The 19,828-nt window shown below is 40.7% G+C and overlaps 1 protein-coding gene across 2 annotated transcripts in view; it reads right to left on the reverse strand.

Moving 5' to 3' along the window:
* Positions 1 to 206: 206 nt before the first annotated feature.
* LOC135103042 (nuclear receptor-binding protein homolog) overlaps positions 207 to 19,828 on the reverse strand; it is an 85,810-nt gene continuing 66,188 nt past the window's right edge. Inside the window, exons 2-12 of one of the 2 annotated variants that reach the window (XM_064008938.1) lie at positions 15,950 to 16,033; positions 9,103 to 9,243; positions 8,831 to 8,961; positions 8,061 to 8,155; positions 7,388 to 7,471; positions 7,158 to 7,276; positions 6,165 to 6,342; positions 5,253 to 5,415; positions 4,279 to 4,465; positions 3,136 to 3,255; positions 207 to 2,954 (exon numbers count right to left, since the gene is read on the reverse strand). In XM_064008938.1, the coding sequence (XP_063865008.1) occupies positions 2,784 to 2,954; positions 3,136 to 3,255; positions 4,279 to 4,465; positions 5,253 to 5,415; positions 6,165 to 6,342; positions 7,158 to 7,276; positions 7,388 to 7,471; positions 8,061 to 8,155; positions 8,831 to 8,961; positions 9,103 to 9,243; positions 15,950 to 16,033 (1,473 nt within the window). In that variant the 3' untranslated portion in view covers positions 207 to 2,783. The remainder of the gene's footprint in view (positions 2,955 to 3,135; positions 3,256 to 4,278; positions 4,466 to 5,252; positions 5,416 to 6,164; positions 6,343 to 7,157; positions 7,277 to 7,387; positions 7,472 to 8,060; positions 8,156 to 8,830; positions 8,962 to 9,102; positions 9,244 to 15,949; positions 16,034 to 19,828) is intronic. The other variant, XM_064008939.1, reaches the window with a different exon arrangement.

Below are 19,828 nucleotides of genomic sequence, written 5' to 3' on the forward strand. Positions count from 1 at the left end.
ATATTTCAATTATGAGATTACAATCAAATGTTTCTGTGTGCATCAATTCAAGCTCCCAAACAATTTGTGCTAAGATACAATATATCAATACCATTTTTTAAGCATTTGCTTAGTAATTATTATAAATCTTTTCCATGATTCCTTTATGATAACAATATTTCTATGACATTTACACAAAATGCTAAGCTTCAAAAGAAAACAAGAAATCAATTTCAGAATTTTTTTTAGCTGACATACACAATACAACATATGTGTAGTGAAGTTGTGAAAAAAAAACTATTTTACATCCTCCTTGAAAGTAAGTGTTGTCAACAAGGTACTTCAAACTGACACCCATCAATCTGAAGTAAGTACATCAGGACCTTGGCAATTTAGTAATTCATCACAATTATTCAAACCAGGGACTGACTGATAATTAATTTTATTTATTTATTCTTTTTTTTTTTTTTTTCATATGAAAGAACTTCTGAGTATGACTCGACTTGTGTTGTGTTGGAAGTCACTCAGTGGAGACTGTCGGTGCAGCCTTTGGATTAACATTCTCCCACACACACCTGTCCTTTCTCACATATTTTAAATGGCATAGAACGATGTAAACAAGTACAAACCATACACTGGGAATTCAAATATAAATCTGATTAAGATTTACCTTGACAAATAAGCTGATCATTAATGCCCATCTCCCAGTCCCTGTCCTTCTGTAATGCAATATATTTTGAGTGTACACTAGGCACTCAAATTAAAAATTTTCAGACAATCTACAATTTGTATGGTTTCCTATTTGGTGCCCAATTTTCTACTATGAGTGAGGGGCCTCTCTGGCAACCATTGTATTGTATGGACTAAAGTGTATTGTTTTTCATAACCTTTCAAATAAAAACTAGCTTTAGATATTTAGATATAATCTTCTCAAGCTTTATCCAGACTGACAGTCACTTTGATATACAAGATTCAAAGGAAAAGGATTAATTTCAAAATGATGGTACTCTATTAAGCATTATTCTTCTTAAGTTGTATTCCATCAGGCACATAATACATTTTTGAAAGGCACATCATTTATCCTTCATACCTTTAGATTTTCTAAACCTGTATTGACAATTTCTTTTCCTGCAAACTGGCAAGATTTTTCTAACTTGAACATATTCATGAACACTATTATTTTATGATAAAGTACCCGTGGTGGCCTCACAGTGGCACCATTGACAGCAGGAAGGCCAACACAAGATAAACACTTGCTAGCCTCTCACACACCTAGTTTACTGCCACACACACTGTATTCTCATTAAAAAATGTACATTATGAGTAAAACAAAGAGTTTCTTCAGCATCACCAAAATGGAGTAAAATATCAAAGAGACAGACAGGTTTCCTTGGAGATCAAGGTGAGGAAACAAACTACCAGAGTGCATAATGCATTAACACTCTTCCTACATTGAGAATTGTTCTTGCTGTGAACCACCCTCTCTTAGTAGACAAAAATCATCTAGGTTATTATGTTATACCCAAGATCTGTCAACTTATGTATGACCAAGTAAACAAATCCAAATGAGACGTGTGAACAGACCACTAGATAACCTTTCCTTCCTTCTAAAGTTCCTCTCACGCTAAGAGAAGTGGAGGATAGGCAGATTAAGGCTGGTGCTAAAACAAATAACTAGCTGCTGCAAGACAGACAATTCAGATCATTGTGATAACGCTACAGGCACGCTGGAGGAACACCACCACTCACGCTCTCAAAGAGAGACAGGTAAGCATGCTGAAGGTCACAACACTTGACCAACTAAATCTGTTTTATGTACACTTTCCTCTTCAGGAAACTGCAACCAAAAAAGTCCCCTTAAGACCATAACCTCAATTGATGATTCATACATGCCCTTGTGTCACAGTGTGCCAAAAACAAGATGTAAAAGACACCTAATGAAGTTACATATATAGAATGAGGACTACCTTTGCTTGCTTTAGTGATATGTCCCTTTCATTGGAGAAAAAACAAACAAAAAAAAACAGCTTCACCATAAAAATTCTCTGGTATAAAAAAAATACAGTACACAACATAAATAACTGTTAGACTTTAGAGAAAATAATGTGTTACTTCTGGTGAACGACACACATACTGGTATGTGGAGGGCAGTCTCTACCGACAACATGAAGCCAGTCAGCCAGCCTCCATTCACTGCAATAACAGCAAATACCCATTTCAGCCTCACACACCCACACAAACACCCACATCCACAATCATTCATCACCCTCACCCTCTCTGTGGCTAGACACACATTTGTGATAAACTTACTGTTCATTTATTTGGCTTAAGCATGGAGCAGGTTAAGAGTGAGGGGGCAGAGGGAAGATCCTTACATATTAGTGATCACTTCTGAGGGGATCTGAAAATGGCATATCACAATACTAGGGAGGTCACTTAGCATAGTACCTAAATAATAATAATCATGATAAAAAATCTTATATAAAATTAAATTCTTCCCAACACAGACTTTCCCCAAATGCACCAGACAACACTGCAAATGCTTTCTTTCCTTCTTCATCACCACGATCACCACTACAATATCCAAGTACTGAGCAACTACTTTTCATGCCGCTGAACCACTTGGGCAGCCAGCATCCGTCCTCATAAATGCACGCATACATAACACCAGCAGCCTTTCCCAGTCATCCATCCAGAGACCAGGAAATTCTTCTTGATGATAACCATTCTCACCTAGTAAAAAAGTGTGTGTGGTGTATAATATTGTGAGGCCGTGCTTGAGGGTGAGGGGGGGCCCGTGGGTGTTATCTGGTTGCTGTGGTTATGGTAGGGGGATGCATCACCGTGAGGTTGTCATCGCCCTGAAGAAGGTTTCCCCGGCTTCCACTCCGTCCTGTCGCTTTGGACAAGGACGAGCCATTGCGGACTCGTGTTAGGTGATCCTCTATTAAGCTGGTTATTTCATCTTTGTCCATCTGAAAAAGGATAAAGTTTCTTAAATGGCCCATTACATGATTACAAAATCATTCTTTGCATGAAGATAAAGTCAGGCATTCCATTAAATAAACCTCTGATAACAAAAGATGACTTGATTTGAATAGTATAAGATTGGTAAGGGAACAATATTCCAAAAAATCCAACTATTACAACACTCACCTGGCTTATAAACCCATATCTAACAAGCTCATCAGTGAGGGCACCTGCTCCCTCTCCATCATCCACCACACAGGAGAGCTGACGGTTCATCTTATCTTCTAAACGCAAGGATATGGTCATCTTGAAAGAAATAAGAAATAAAGTAAATTTCATACTTAATAAGACCTAAGGAATATAAAGATATCCTAAGAAACTGTACATGAAATATGAAAAATTAAGAAGTTAGAAGTTTCTTCGCTCTGGTTCTTAGCTGTGGAAAATCAAACTGTGTAGAGAGCAGGAATACATATCAGAATGGTGGAATTAATACCGCAACATAACAAACACAATGTCTGATATCTGCAAATCCAGACACAAGTGATCACCAATGGCGTACGAGGAGTTTGCCAAGCTGCATTTGCTGCATCATCACAGAAAAATTTAACTAAAGAGGTCATCAAAGCCAGGCAGCAGAATGAGTTTCATGGAAGAGAACTTGACTTAATGTTCATTACTGAGTTACATGTTTGCATTCTATCATCGTTTTACAATGTGAAAGTTTGTGGGGAAGCAGAAAATGATCCACTGTAATCACAAAAATCTTGATGAATAAATGGAAGTCTCTTCATATAGAAGTATCTATTTGACTTATTATATAATATGACTGACATGGTCTTGTCTTGTCTGAAATAAAATGTCTGAATACATATATCAATTAGAAAAAAACATGATTCATGACATTAGAAGACTGGTATGTAGACTAGTGTGTTTGGCTCATAGTAAAGAGGACCTGGATTCAAATCCCTGGCTAAGTAGAGAAAAATTTGGACTTCTCTCCTTACACAATGGAGGCCCACCACCAAAGTTAAAAACAGGCTTGAAGTGATATCTGAATCAACTCTCCCAAACCACTGGAGGGAGATCTTTCATACAGATGCAACCTATCCATTAAGATACTCTACCTTGAAGCATCAACTGAAATTGACCTAAAGGCAAGACAAACTGGCAATGAGAGACTTTTCCCAAAGATCAAATTTCAGTCAGGTTTCTCAGGGAAATGCATTCATTATTTGATTTATAGATAGTCTGAACCATTCATTAACATAGGACCCAACTGTGCCTATAAGAGCAAACTACCATATCACCTTGACGTAGTATACTTACATATAATCCTTGGCCATTTTCATTTCGCTTAATGTTGCACATCATATTGATAACCTTTCGGGTTTCTTGGTCTGTGGATTCTATAGTCTCTGGTGCTACAGGGACCACAGCCTCAGGAGAAATAGCCCGTGGGCGGGAAGGAGGCTGCTGCTGGAGCATGAAGGCTGTCAAAGGATATATGCCAAACCTGGAAAGAAAAAAATTATGAGTAAACTAGTATTCTGTCTTCTTCAGCAAGACACAGACGACATGCCCATAGCTTACAATACATCCTCATCTTAACACAATGAGTAATGAGCTCTTTTCATGATGATAGAGGTGGCTCTAGCAAAAACAACATGACTTCCAATTATTTACATTCAGTTTTCTGGATTGAATGCTCTTTTACTTTACAAAAAACTGTATTATATTACACCAAACACTGTCTAAGCATACATGTAGTGTGTTCTGGTTGATGCCAGATTCAAATTATTGTACTTCAAGCAAGCTTTCAATAAAAATACCTACATTTACATGGCTCTTATTTTTCAACAGTAACATGAGTGGTGTATGAATTCCCTGTGGTTCATAGAGTTTTGTTTAAAGCTTTGAGAGCTGTTCATTGTTTTGAGTAATGCATGAGTTACTTATGAATGACTGCCAATCACCTCTAAGAAATAAACACATCATGCAGCTCACTAAAGTTGACAAGGATATGATCTTTGTAGTATCTAATACTGTCATTTAGGGTGATTCAAATCATAATTAGATAAACTAAAAAAATATACCTGTATTAATTCAACAGACACTCATTTTTGAGATACTGGTCAGTATTAATGAGGCAAGCTGGTATTTTGCCTGTTGATCACATCTTGGCTCAGTAAAACTACCCATCAAATTTAAGATGGATCAAAGTTCCTCTAAATCAGAAGCAGCTGGATTAAAGACAGTACATTTTGTGAATGGAGATAACACATGCATACAAATCAACATACCTGACATCTTCAATAAACTTCTCCAGCTTCTCAAAGACAGGGATATCAGACATTCGGAATAACGTAGGGTCTCCACTACTGTGTCTGATCTCTGCCACAACACTGTCACTGTGGTACTGGTGCTGAAGCATGTCTTCGATGGAATTGTCTATTAATTTCTTTGCTGAAATTTGAAAAAAGTGCACTAATATGAGGAAAAAACAGCATCTTTTCTCTTTTAAAATCTGAATTGCTGATCTTGAATTCATACAAAAAAATTTTCCTCTAAGACAATCATTTTCCTAAATAAACACATTTTTTCAGGTAACTGCTACATCCTGTTTAATGTTTTATATCAGTATGAGTAATCTTCTAGTTAATAATAACAATATATTTTCCTTCATAAACAATTTCCCTAAAACAAGATAATCTGACATTCTGCCACAATAGCAGGAAATTGGCAACTGTACATCACAGGAAATATAGCACACTTTTAAAAATGTAAAACAGAAGTGAAGCCACAAATTCAACATTACACTGCTTATCCAGGATAAACTCACTTTATGCACTGATGTGTTCTGTGATGTTTCAATGAAGATATTACTTATAAAGATTCCTAATATCCTCATTCTTAAAGTATGTATGCAGATGCACATGTTACTCAAACTGCAATTGGTGATGCAGACTTGGGAGTGGCTAATTTGTGGATGTGGATATCAGATACATATCTATTGCAGATTAAATTTTAGGGTAAGACTTTAGATTGTATCAATTTATACAAAAGAAGATGAAAATATAACATAAAATAATAATGAAATGTATGAAGACTCAAAAGAAGAAGGTGTACTGAGATATTTACAGTAAAAAATCCAGTAAATGGGAGGATATCCCTCTCACAACATAGCTCTTCATAATGTACGTCAAGCTACTCACATTTGGGTTTGTGTATAAGAGCATGGGCTGCCAATAGCTTGAGAGAATGAACTTCAAATAAGACAGGATGGAACAGCAACTCTGTGGTGCTTGGACGCTGACTCTGGTCAGGTATTAGGCACTTCTGAATGAAGTCTCTCTGCTGTTCATGTTCCAAGGAATGTATAGTTCTGAGCACCTGAAATAAAAATGGAATAAGTGAAAACCATGTATACATCTACGCATGCACATAGGTGCACACACGCACACGCACATGCACACGTGTGTGCGCACACACACACACACACACACACATACCGCACATGGTAGTAGTTAGCATGCTCGGCTCATAATCAAGAAGGCCCAGGTTTGAGTCCTGGGCACAGCGAGGCAAATGGGCAAGCCTCTTAATGTGTAGCCCTTGTTCACCTAGCAGCAAGTAGGTATGGGATGTAACCTGAGGGTTTGTGAACTCGGTGTCCCGGTGTGTAGTATGTGAATGGTCTCAGTCCTAACTAAAGATCAGTCAGTATGAGCTCTGAGCTCTTTGTGTAGGAGAATGGCTGGCTGGGTAACCAGAAGATGACTGTAAATGAATAACACACAAAATATATAGCTTGGATTTATAGGTAAATGCTTTTTAGGATAATAAAGAGTTCAGTCCCCTAAGGAGAAGGGTCACTTGTGCCTATGCCTTCATTCCTTCCAACAATTCCCTTTTCACACTATAACACTTAAGAACACACCCGATGGCTTCCCTGTCCAGTCACCCACTTTCTTTAGGTCCTTGAGTGCTGCACACAAGCATTCATCTTGTCCTAAGTGCTCCTTTATCATTTCAATTACAAATATCTGATCCACACAATCTTTTCCTTCCCTCACTAGTCAAAAAAATTATCCTTTCCTTACTTTTTAAAATACATAAATGTTAGACAAATACTTGGGACATGTGGGAATGAAAAAAGTATGAATGGCCATACAGGGCATGCCTGACACAGGTAACAAAATCCTCACCTGTTCTTGTGTAACCACATTTCCAGAGTCTCCATTACCAGGAATTTCTAAGGCAGCCATCTCCAGAGCTGCCATTCCAAAGGAATAGATGTCTACAGCTGGTGTGACAGGAGAAGAATCTGAAACAAGCCATCCATGTAACACACAAAAGCAAAATGAAGATTGCATTAATCTATGTAGTGAGATGGCAGTGATGGTCATCTATATCCAAGCCTCAGAATCCTACTTACTTCCATATTCAGGGGCTATGAAATGCATGTTTTTCATGTCATCCCTGCAGGTCTTGACATGTGAATGTATTTGATCCGGCGCCACTGAAAAATAGGATCCATCATCAGTTAACTTCCCTTCCGTGACTTGAGAAGCGCTACCCTCAACTTACAGTGAGCTGGTGGCTGGTCAGTCACACCCTGACTGTTTCACATGAACATTCGCCCAGACTTACCAATGTGGGTGTCCTGCTCCCAACAACCAAGGTGGACTGAGGATGCCAACAGCTCACTGCCCACACATCAGCTGACCCAAATCACACCTACACTCACACCCCTTGGTTAGTCCCCATGTGAGTGTAGCTGTAGCTTGGAGAGCTGATGAAAACAGCCATGCAAAAATGCAAAAGCTGATTGGGGGAAAGGATCCTTCATGGCAGACATTTAAGGGACACAAACATTACTATGACTGTTAACAACTGTTACATCAGTGTATCATGCAGCTCAATCCAGCCAAAACAAGCACAACTCAAACATGTGGTCCCAAATCACGTCACAGCCACGCAGACAAAAACGTCCCAATTGAATTTCGGGCAGCACCAATCTCAAGTCACTATTCTCAAAGAAAAAACAACCTTACTTTCTAGCACCTTAAAGCTACATCAACCGAAAAGTATATGGTAAATTACTTTACCTGAGCCGATCTTGACGAGGCCGTTGTGCTGGATAAATATGGTGTCGGTGGTGAGGTTGCCGTGGATGATAGGGGGGGAGCACGAATGCAAGTAACTGTAACAAATATAATGGTAAATGGTAATGGGCCCCCCCAGGTAGGCTTTTACCGCAGATACCTTAAGTTTGGCCTGGGAGAAGGTCCACACCACCCACTCTGGTCAGACTCACACGACACACCTTGTGGATTTTCATGGTTAATAAGAGCACACCACCTGACCCCGAGTCAGGGAGTGGCTGCCAACAAGAGTGTGAGGCACCACAGTGAGCACTGACATGGTGGGAGAGGGACACCACCTGACCCCTCAGGGCCCAGCCAACACCACACTGCTGGTCATGGCCACACAGCCTCTGTCACCAGGGAGAAATTTTGAGGAAGACTCAAGTGGGTTAATGACATGTAGGCACAGGCCATAGGGCATTTATCACGTAAAATTGTAAGAATATGGAAACCGACGTTCTCAACTACAACAAATAAGAGAGAACTTAAAGATATTGTACTATTATGTCATTACTGCAGTGTATAATAAACATGTGGGAAGCTTGTATACAAGAATATTCTGAGCATATCTTGAGCAAAATATCTATAGACATATACTACTCCAGCTGAAGATATTGCACTCCAATCAATAAGTTCTACTCTTTTAGTTAAGGTTGAGGACTCTGCACCTAACACAGTACACCGTGTGCCGCAGGCTGGAGGCAGCGAAGCAGCTTACAACACCAACGCACCTGAGGGCTGAGAGGATCTGTGTGCACCACCGTTTCCATGACTGAAGAGGCAATTTCTTCACATTTTTCTTGGTTAATTTCAGAAACTTTTTTAGTGATCCTGAAGACATGTACTCAGTGATGAAGACAACCTGTGGGAAGGGAATTTTGCTGTACTTTTGACAATACTTACAATAATACTCAAACCATTCAAAACATTCATGTAGAATAACACAAAGTATACCATTTTCTGTTTTCAAAAAACTACAAGGCTTCAGTTACATGATACATACCCTAGGCTTGTCATTTTTGCTGTCAATCCAATACTTGTGAAGCTTGACAATGTTTGGATGGTCCAGTTGAGTCAAGTTGTCAAACACTAACCGAATCTTCTCTTCTTGTTCACGGAAATTCCTCCGTTCGCTGAATCGAACCTGAAAAATATTTTGCAGTCAGTAAAATGTTATTGATGACCAAAACAAAGAATGTCCCTTAGCAACAAAGAATTTAGGAGTAAAAACATTGGTCTGAATAAAGAAAATCTTGCTTTGTGTTTTTACTGAATATAAATTACATGGATTACATTAAAATTTCAGACTATTAGGCACCAGTGACCCAAAAGCACTTTGCGAAACTTTGAAGCACAATATGAACCCAAAGAACATTCATTTATTATGTATGGATTAATCATTAGTAATGAATGTGGAAAGCAAATGAAGACAATTGCGTTTTTCTTTTTGATGATTTTGGAATAGAATGCAAAGTTATCTTTTTTAAGTGAACAATAATTATCAAATATATATGTATTAAGTTCCACTTTTCTGATAATGGCAAATGAAGAACATATATCTCTGCATTTCCTGGATGGCAATAATCTTCCAGTAACTGAGATTCCTGCAGCATCAGGAGTCACAAAAGCACGGCTGCAACAAGCTTTGACATACAGAAGATCCACTTCAGGATCAACGCAATGGAAGCTGTCTGGGCACAGGCCAAAGTGTAAAGAAGAAAGTAAGGCACAGTAAAAGATAATGACAGCATCAAAATTTGGAGTGATATTGACAAGGTCTGTACAATTAAGGACATGAGAGATGTGTCCCTCACATGTGGCATCCCAAAACTATGGAAACGTGTCTAGGGCATGCATGTCTGCCAGCCAGTTCCAACTCTACAGTTTTTCACAGACCCACAACAAAACAGAGGGTCACCAAGAAGAAATCAACAACATTTCCTCAGATCATGCTGGATTCTGTGACTCCCATGTGCCTCCTCTCATACTACAGCTTTTGGGATTTGATGTATGCTTGACTAGTATGGCTACTTTCCTCCACCACTATGACTAAGTACAAACTGCAAGACACTGACCTGGAACTAAGCATCCGTACAAGGCAGGAAGGAGAGCAAAGGAAAAAAAAGTTTGGATGAGAATAAGGATTAAGCATTTGTCATGTAAAAACACGTCTATTAGTATGGTACTAGTTTTAGTATTTTCATTAGTATCTTTGGCCTTTTCTTGAACTCCTACACACACACTCATGCACACACACACACACACACACACACACACACACACACACACACACACACACACACACACACACACACACACACACAAATTCATTCACACATTATTAAAAAAATTACACATTACTATTATTATTATACCAATACAACTATAACCTACATTTACTACTACAACAACAACAACAACTGCTACTACTACTACTCCCAGAATTTCAGTAGTACAACCACAAGAACTGCCACCAAATACAATAATCTTCCTCTATGCACATACAAACAAACCTAACACCACCACCCCTTCTATTGCCATATACCATCACACACACACACACACACACACACACACACACACATCACAATGGGAAACAATGGAGCTTTCTCAGTAGTTGTGTGAAAGAAATTGTCTTGCTTTGAAGTGCACACAGATTGTCTCTCTCTCTCTCTCTCTTTTATTCTATGTAATTCAAAGTAACACATCATATTGCTATCAAGGTGGATGTTCCTTCATAACTAACAGGACTGAGTTGAATTAAAAAAGAAAAAAATAGGAATGACATGAGTACTGGTGCACCTGACCACAGCCTTGAGTGTGTTATGGATGTATTGAAAAGACAAAGAGACATGAATGACCGACTAACTGACTGATTGATTGAAAACTGATTGAGGTTTTTACCACCATAACTGTTATTGGCAGAGAGAGAGAGAGAGAGAGAGAGAGAGAGAGAGAGAGAGAGAGAGAGAGAGAGAGAGAGAGAGAGAGAGAGAGAGAGAGAGAGAGAGAGAGAGAGAGAGAGAGAGAGAGAGAGAGAGAGAGAGAGACTGCCATCCTCAGCCTCAACCCCCCTTTCTCTCTCTCTCTCTCTCTCTCTCTCTCTCTCTCTCTCTCTCTCTCTCTCTCTCTCTCCCTCTCTCTCTCTCTCTCTCTCTCTCTCTCTCTCTCTAGTGATAACAAGAACAAGATCAATGCATAATAGTACAGGGTGTGGCAAAAATACCTCCCATATTTTTCCCTTAGTTAACTGAAAATGTGGGAGGTATTTCTGCCACACCCTGTAGATACACTTTTTCGGATTAATGAAGGAAGTGTGTGTGTGCGTGTGTAGGTGAGCAGGAGAGGATGACAAGTACAGAAACGTGAGGAATGTTCAAGAGTAGCATGTAACCAACACCTGTTAACACTGAGTCATGTCAACGATCAATTTTGGGGTGACGAGTCAGAATAATGAGATATTAACAAAATTAAGGAACAGCTTAGAAAACAGAGGAAGAAATATGAGACCTAGATGTGAAAATATGGAATTAATATGAACAGTGAATCAAGAACAGAGAAAATATTTGAAATACCCTAATACAACATGTAAAGTGCCCTCACCATAAGTAAATGAGTAAGAGATAAAAAAGGAATTATGAGACAAAGAAAAGCCAGAAGAGGAAGCCTTGAGAGGGACAAGGAGACACAGTACAGTACAGGAGTAACAAAGGGAGGCAAGAAAACCCTAAGAGGAAGAAGGGGATAATGAAGACAAAGAGGGCTGAATAAATAACCTTGAGAAACAAAATTTCACATCAAATATCTAAGAAGTGTAAGTACTATCAAGACAAGTATGTGGTTGCTTAGATGAGTGATATCAGTCAGTGAGAAGCTGATTAGGACTATGAATAAGGAAGAGTATTGGTACAGTAAATGTGAAGCATATAAGTAAACTGGGACAATAATCAAGGAAAGATGGTGGAGAATATTATATTGGATACTGAAGTTGAAGTTAAGGATGTATACATACTCATATGATAGAACTTTATGAAACCAAGCCTTATGAAACCAAGTATAAAATCATAAAATACATCTCATGAAATAATGACAGGAGATTAGCATTTTATGAAAGAATACTGAAAAAAGTAAATAATAGAGAGGAGTAGAATAAAACCATATGGTAAAACATGAATATTAGTACAAGAATACTCTAATGCTGCATATTCTATAATTAGTAAGTCTGTTAAAGGTGAAGGCATGAACTGTGGAGTGGTGGACGGGGTTAAACACAATGCCTTCATATGCTCAGGTTGTGTGGAGAGGATGGGGAAAAGTAAGTTGACAAGTAGGGCATATAGAGATGGAGTGGGTGTGGGAGAAAGCCCCCTACAAAATGTGAGGGCTGCTGGAATATTGGAGAGAAAAGGGATAGGAGGTTGAGAAGGATGGAGTGTGCATGAATGGTGTGTATAGACAGGATTCAATAGATACTCTTCTGTTATGGCCACCCTACTGAAAAGTCCCTTGAGGTAGTTACAGGGGACAGACATCTGACTTGATGAGACTGTATCTGATTAGATTAGTAAGATTCAAAGATTTAAAATGTTTGACGCACGCAAAAGTGAGGAGCGTGAACAAAGACCTCTCAGAGATATCCTTAGCACAAGACATGAGTCAGGCTGCACTTGTATAAATGCTGCTCAAATCATCCATGCCACTGTGGTTCAAGTAAATAAATAACCACTTTCATCACTGCCAAGTGAGTCACACCTCAGGGTGTCACTGCCCATAAAAGGTCACAAAGGAAAGTCACTGGAATTCATACCCAAATAGGCTGCCAGACGGTCCCAGCAGACAGCTTATTTTCCTATGACTCAACACTTCTTACCGCTCACTTCTCAACAAATACACTCTTGACCTTCACAAAAAAGGCTGGTCGTCATCCTATACATGAGCTCCTGGTGGCCTAATGAGGATATCAATGATCACAAAATTAGACCTCCAATCCAGTGTTATTTAAAAGGAAAACAGAAGTGGCTGTGACAGGAATATCTTCCCACACATTAAGCCACTATTGCAATATTACCTCCTGCACAACTTGGAGCTGTCCAATGATCCATGTAATTATGACTTGCAACACATAACACAACATATCGTCATATCACTCATATCAATCTCTGCTCTGGCCACCACTCCCATCAGAATTAATAAGTTGAGCACCTGAGACTTCTGAAGATCACTGGTTTAGTTTCATCTTTCAACCTGGCAAAAATTATGAAAATGTTTGAAACTGGTGAAAGTCTAAGATATGTTTACTCTACTACTATTATGGTGATTCACACTCCTGCAGCTGACACACTTAGTTTTTATTTTACTTTCCTGCAGCTGGTGTTGGTAAGACCTTGATTTTGTGTGATCTTGTCATCTGTCAGCATGAACTAGAGTCACTCAGGTATGACTTGGCAAGGCTTTCTGATGCACCAAGTCTTATATATGGGAATGAGCTAGATACAAAATTAAGTTCACACCATTCTACAACTTGTGTGTTCCCATAAACATGAATATGGCACTAACTACACCAGAAAACAACTTCATTTTGCAATCATCATTCCTTCTCACCAACTCTCCCACATTTTATGGTATAACTCTTGGAGATTCATATGTTCAATGTTCCGAACCAGAGCACCCTGGTGAGTCACCCACAACCGGCTCACACTTAAGAGGCTTGGATGCATGACTGTGTTCCTTTGACACACCGAGCACCAGCTTAAACTCTTATGGTAGCAATTACTAGAACTGTGACCTCAGAAAAGCATCTACACCAGCTCCTTTGAAAATACTAGGAGTAACAATAAGGCATCATAAGAGCAAGGGCTGAACATCCACACCTTCACTGTCTGCAAAGTGACCACCTAGGCTTCTGACTCAAAGAATAAGCCTACAAGTATTATGGGCTCAAGAAGAGACAGTCTGGTTACCTAACTTACCCAAGAGGATAGTCCTAAGATGTTCGACTTTTGATACCCAACCTCTACTACTACTACTACTACTACTACTACTACTACTACTACTACGAACAACAATAATACCACACACAAACGTACGTACCACATGCACACCCACATATCCACACATACGCCCATCAAAACCACACACTACATACTGTAAATATTGGCCAAAATGTATAGCTTAGCCTGCACTCTGCAATTATGCTATTAATGTAAGCACTAGGCAAATACATAATCTATTAATAACACAGAAGAGAGAGAGAGAGAGAGAGAGAGAGAGAGAGAGAGAGAGAGAGAGAGAGAGAGAGAGAGAGAGAGAGAGAGAGAGAGAGAGAGAGAGAGAGAGAGAGAGAGAGAGAGAGAGAGAGAGAGAGAGAGAGAGAGAGAGAGAGAGAGAGAGAGAGAGAGAGAGAGAGAGATTATTATTGAAAAGTTAAAGTAAAAATAAAGCTGAAAATCACAATCGGGAAAAAGGACAGGAAAGATATGAAAACGAAAAAAATGACACTATAAGAGGGAGAGAGAAAAATAATAATTAAGACATGCTTGAAAACAAAGGGCATGAGAGAAAGCAAAACACAAGCATATATGACAGGAACAAAGAAGACAACAGGAAGACAAAAACAATAAAAAATGTAAATAAATAAGAAAAAGTGAAAACAATAAATAAATGACTGGATAAACTGAAGAGAAAAGAGAAACAATATATATTTTTCTTTATGGTAACAAAATATATATATATATAAAAAAAAATCATCAAAGTGTTCAAGATTGTTATTATTATTACTATTACTATTATCATTATTATTATTATTAATGCAAAATATTGAAACTAAATCAACAATAAAAAAAATGAATGGAGGAGAGAAAGTAAATAAAAAAATAATAAGATAACTGAAAGTGAAGAAATCCTGCAAGAGAAAGAAAAGAAGAGAGGAGGAGGAGGAGGAGGAGGAGGAGGAGGAGGAGGAGGAGGAGGAGGAGGAGGAGGAGGAGGAGGAGGAGGAGGAGGAGGAGGAGGAGGAGGAAAAAACAACAAATAAAAAGGGGAGAGAACAAGAAAAGGGAAGAGAGAGCAGAGGAGAGAGTGTGGGAGGAGGAAGAGGAGGAAGAGGAAGAAAAAGAGAAAGGAGGGAAGTGAAAACATAGAGAGAAAGGATGAGATTGCAGAAAAAAATCTATAAAGTGAGAGAGAGAGAGAGAGAGAGAGAGAGAGAGAGAGAGAGAGAGAGAGAGAGAGAGAGAGAGAGAGAGAGAGAGAGAGAGAGAGAGAGAGAGAGAGAGAGAGAGAGAGAGAGAGAGAGAGAGAGAGAGAGAGAGAGAGAGCAAGGATATCTGAGAAAAACAAACACCATACAAGAGAAAGATAAGAATCAAGAAATAGAAAAGAAAAGAAAAGGAACAAGGAGGAAACAAATAGAATAAAGAAACAAGGAGAAATAAAAGTGAAAGGAGAAACATGAAGGATAAACAGAGAAGCAGGAAACAAGAACTAAAAGAAGTGGGGCAGGAAGGAGAAGGAGGAGGAGGAGTGAGAGTGAGGGAGAAAAATAGGAAAGAATGGAAAAACACATAGAAAAAATAAATAAAAAATGAAGCTGAAAATAACAATCAGGAAATGGGAGGAAAAAAATCAAAATAGAAATAGAAACAAAAGGAATGAGAGGCAGAAACAAGGAGTAATAGAAGGAAGAGGATCGAGGGGGCAGAAGAGAGGCATGAAGGAGGGAATGAGAGGCAAGACAGAGCATGGAGAAGGGACTGATGGGCAAGACAGGGCAGGAAGAAGGGCGATGGGCAAGACAGAAGGCATGAAGGAGGGAGTGAGGGGCAGGAGAGGGGCATGGAAGGAAGTCTCACCTCATTCCAGACCACCTCCATGCCCTCGTCAGTGTCCATGGCCAGGTAGGCGGCGTCGATGCCCGGCACATCTCGCTGCTGCACCTGTAACAATCAACCACACCTGGATTAGCAACGCCATACAGGTACACCAGGCGCCACACACACACACACACACACACACACACACACACACACACACACACACACACACACACACACACACACACACACGCTTAATTCAGTCCTGTAAAAATGCAAATTGGTGAATAGAAGTAATCTCTCTCTCTCTCTCTCTCTCTCTCTCTCTCTCTCTCTCTCTCTCTCTCTCTCTCTCTCTCTCTCTCTCTCTCTCTCTCTCTCTCTCTCTCTCTATGCAGCTCAATCTTCATAATTCATAACTAATTAATGCCTTCATCTTAACACAATCAGCATAATTAACATCGTCATTCATGTATTCCCTTTATTACTCGTACCTCCATGAATATACATGTACTGAGGCCAAGGGTGCAGCATACGAGAATAAACACTCTATTATTAGTAGTGACTCCCATCCTAGTTATTCTTAATGTTAACAAACAAAATACAAAGAGAAAGGTAGACAGTCATAACATCCTCTTCACTTCCTGTCTCGACCGCTGACCATCCTCAAAGTCTCAAGTATGCTGCCCCCCACCCCCCTCTCTCTCTCTCTCTCTCTCTCTCTCTCTCTCTCTCTCTCTCTCTCTCTCTCTCTCGACTTTCAGGGATGCGTAGAGGCCTAATTTAGCGGCATCTCTTAACAGGAAAGCTTAGGGTTGGCACCGTCTCCTGCTGTCATCGGGGCCGCTCTGTGCCCTACCTGCCTGCCTCCCTGCTTGCCCCCTCTGCTTGTCGCGGGAGAGCACAGGCTACCCGCTATCTTATCTAGGGAGTGTAAACAACGCCGGCCTCTCGTAAACGGGTGGGAGTCGTGTTAATCAAGTAAGTGCACACGAGGTGGCTGGTCTGTACCACACCGCCTCCCCGACGACCCGCTTCCCTCAGTCGTGGTCTGGCTAGGTGTACTATGTTGTGGTAGAGTGGAGTAGCCAGACGTATCCATTTCCTCTGTTATCTGCTTCCTTTCACTCTTAATACTCTGATCTGCTTAGAGTTCATCAGTTACCAAATGTTGCAAGGAGACTGTCATCAGATTGGAGGGCTTAAGATTTAGAGAAAACGCTAAACGCAGTGGAAGTGAGTGTAGGCTAGTGTGTTCATCGACTATTGACCAACGCGCGTGTGTCTGTGTGTGTGTGTGTTTAGGTTAGTAAGTACTGGGGCCTATAGCCATTAAACCTTTTGCCTTCATCTCACGTCAGTAATTCATGGAAGGTCACTTTAGCGAAAACAAACTCCTAGTAAAGTATCACCGAGAATAACAACACAAAACACTAAACTAGGAACACGTGAAGAGACTACAGTAAGGAAAACTTTACAGCTTATTCAGGATACAGCGCAGGAGTGAGGGAAGGATGTGACACTATCCAGTAACACATCAAACAGAACACAAAACACGAATCTATCAACACACGAACAAGCTACAATAAGGAAAACGTTACAGATTATTCAAGGAAGATCAGCGCGGTAGTGAGAGAGAGAGAGAGAGCGGGACGTGGCAGTATCATCAACATCAGCAGCATGATTGGCTCGACAAAGTGACGCCCATGATCTGGCGGCCCCGGGTACTAATAATTATTGACCTTCCCTACCTCCTTTCCTCCCTCCCCAAACCCCCCCCTTTGCCCTCTCCTTTCCTTCTTCCTCCACCTTCTCTCCCACCTGCTCCTCTTCCTCATTCCCTTAAAATTCAGTGTTGTCGACAGCGTGCAATAATGAAATGAGGAAGATTAAGTCTATCTTGAGAAGTAGGAGGGAGGGAGGGAGGGAGGGAGGGAGGGAGGGAGGGAGGGAGGGAGGGAGGAAAGGAAGGAAGGTTCTCTCTCTCTCTCTCTCTCTCTCTCTCTCTCTCTCTCTCTCTCTCTCTCTCTCTCTCTCTCTCTCTCTCTCTCTCTCTCTCTCTCTCTCTCTCTCTCTCTCTCTCTCTCTCTCTCCATGCAACACACGTAGATACAACTTTTACTGACTACCTACCACTTAAAAAAAACAACAGTAAATTACGTAAAAACAAAAACAAAAAAAACAAGTATAAATAAACAATCTCAACATAAATAAATAAAAACAAACACACTCCAACAACATCAACAGTAAACACACACACACACACACACACACACACACACACACACACACACACACACACACATAATCTCAACACAATGGAACACAGCCAAGTTTCTAACCATTCAATATCTGACTCTCTCTTGCCAACCCCGGGGCAGATTCCAGGGGGGCTGTTGGCGTCTTGTTCCCAGGGCTGATGAAGCTGGTGTGTGTGCGTGTGTGTGTGTGTCACGTGTGAAGGTGAAGGGAAGTGTGGTGACGCCCTCAAATCGTGAATGAGTAAATTTAAAGTGTGGTATAATTAAGAAAAGACACGTGATTTTAAGTGATGATCCTCCTCCTCCTCCTCCTCCTCCTCCTCCTCCTCCTCTTCTTCCTCCTCCTCTCGCTTGTCACTCAGCCAGTACACGGTCTCTCAATGTCATGTCTCCCCCTCCATCTCCCCCACCATCCCCACAACTGTCCCCCTATCACTACTACGTCCTCCAATGTCATCTCCTCTCTGTCTCCCCAACATCTCCACAAATTCCCTTCACCCAGCATGTCCAATCTCATATCTTCCCCTCTCCCTCTCCCTCCATATCACCACAACACAGTCCCCATGTCATATCTTTCCCCCTCCCTCAACATCCCCTTCCCCTGCAAAAACTGACGTGCCCCTCTTCACCCATTCCCTTCCTCAGTCATTGCAGTAACTCCTTCCCCCTTCTCCCATCACTTCCAAGCCACACAAAATATTCTGCCATCCCCCTTCTATCCTCCCCTCTCTCCGTCATTACATTAAGTCCCCTCCCCGCGTGCCGTCACCCCCCCTCCTCTTCCCCATTTAATTGTTGCAGCGAAGTCTTTTTCTCTTACTCACTTCCTCCCAGTCTCGTCATTTTTGTTTCCTTCCCCTTCCTTGTTTTAGTCATTGCAATAGGAGTCCTTCTTAACTCACTTCCTTTCTTCTCTATCTCCATTAAATCCCCATTCCCTATCCCCATTCAAAACCCATTCCAAACTGTTCATTTCCTCTCCTCCCTATTCCCAGTAAAAACCTCATTTTCTCTAAGTTTTTCCCCTTCTGTCCCAGCCTATTTCCTTCCTGTCCTCCCTCTCTCCATTAAAATCCCCATTTCCTATCAGTTTTCTCTTCTAACCCAGTCTATTCCATTTCTTTCTTCCCATTTCCCCTATTAAAAATCCATTTTCTCCCAGTATTCCCTTTTATCCCAGCCTATTCCCTACGTCTCTTCCCTATACCCATTAAACACCCATATCCCATCAGTCTCCCACTCCAACCCTTTCTTTTCCTCTTCTCTACCCTTCCCCTTCTTCTTTCCCTTCAGCTCAGTTCCCCATCTTTTCTCATCTCCCTTCAATATCGCTACCCATCTCACCCTGCCAGCCCATCACTTCACCTCAGTAGCAATCAGTCCTTTTCTCCCCGCCTCGACCCATCACTCCAGGCCATTCTTTCACCCTTCCGACACTTCCCCTCCTTCCTATCCTCCCCCACCACCACCACCAGGCCCCACTCTCTTCCTTGCCCCCGTCAATCATCCCCTTCTTCTCCCTTCTCCCTATCAGTCGCTTCTTTGCCATTTGTCTCACTTTATCTGTTCATCACCCTGCTTTCAATCTCATCGCTATCAGTAACTTTTAAGCTGTTCTTTGTTCTATTCTTCTCCCACTCTCCATCTTTCTTCGGCT

Source organism: Scylla paramamosain, chromosome 8 (assembly GCF_035594125.1).
Source record: "Scylla paramamosain isolate STU-SP2022 chromosome 8, ASM3559412v1, whole genome shotgun sequence".
NCBI lineage: Eukaryota > Metazoa > Arthropoda > Malacostraca > Decapoda > Portunidae > Scylla > Scylla paramamosain.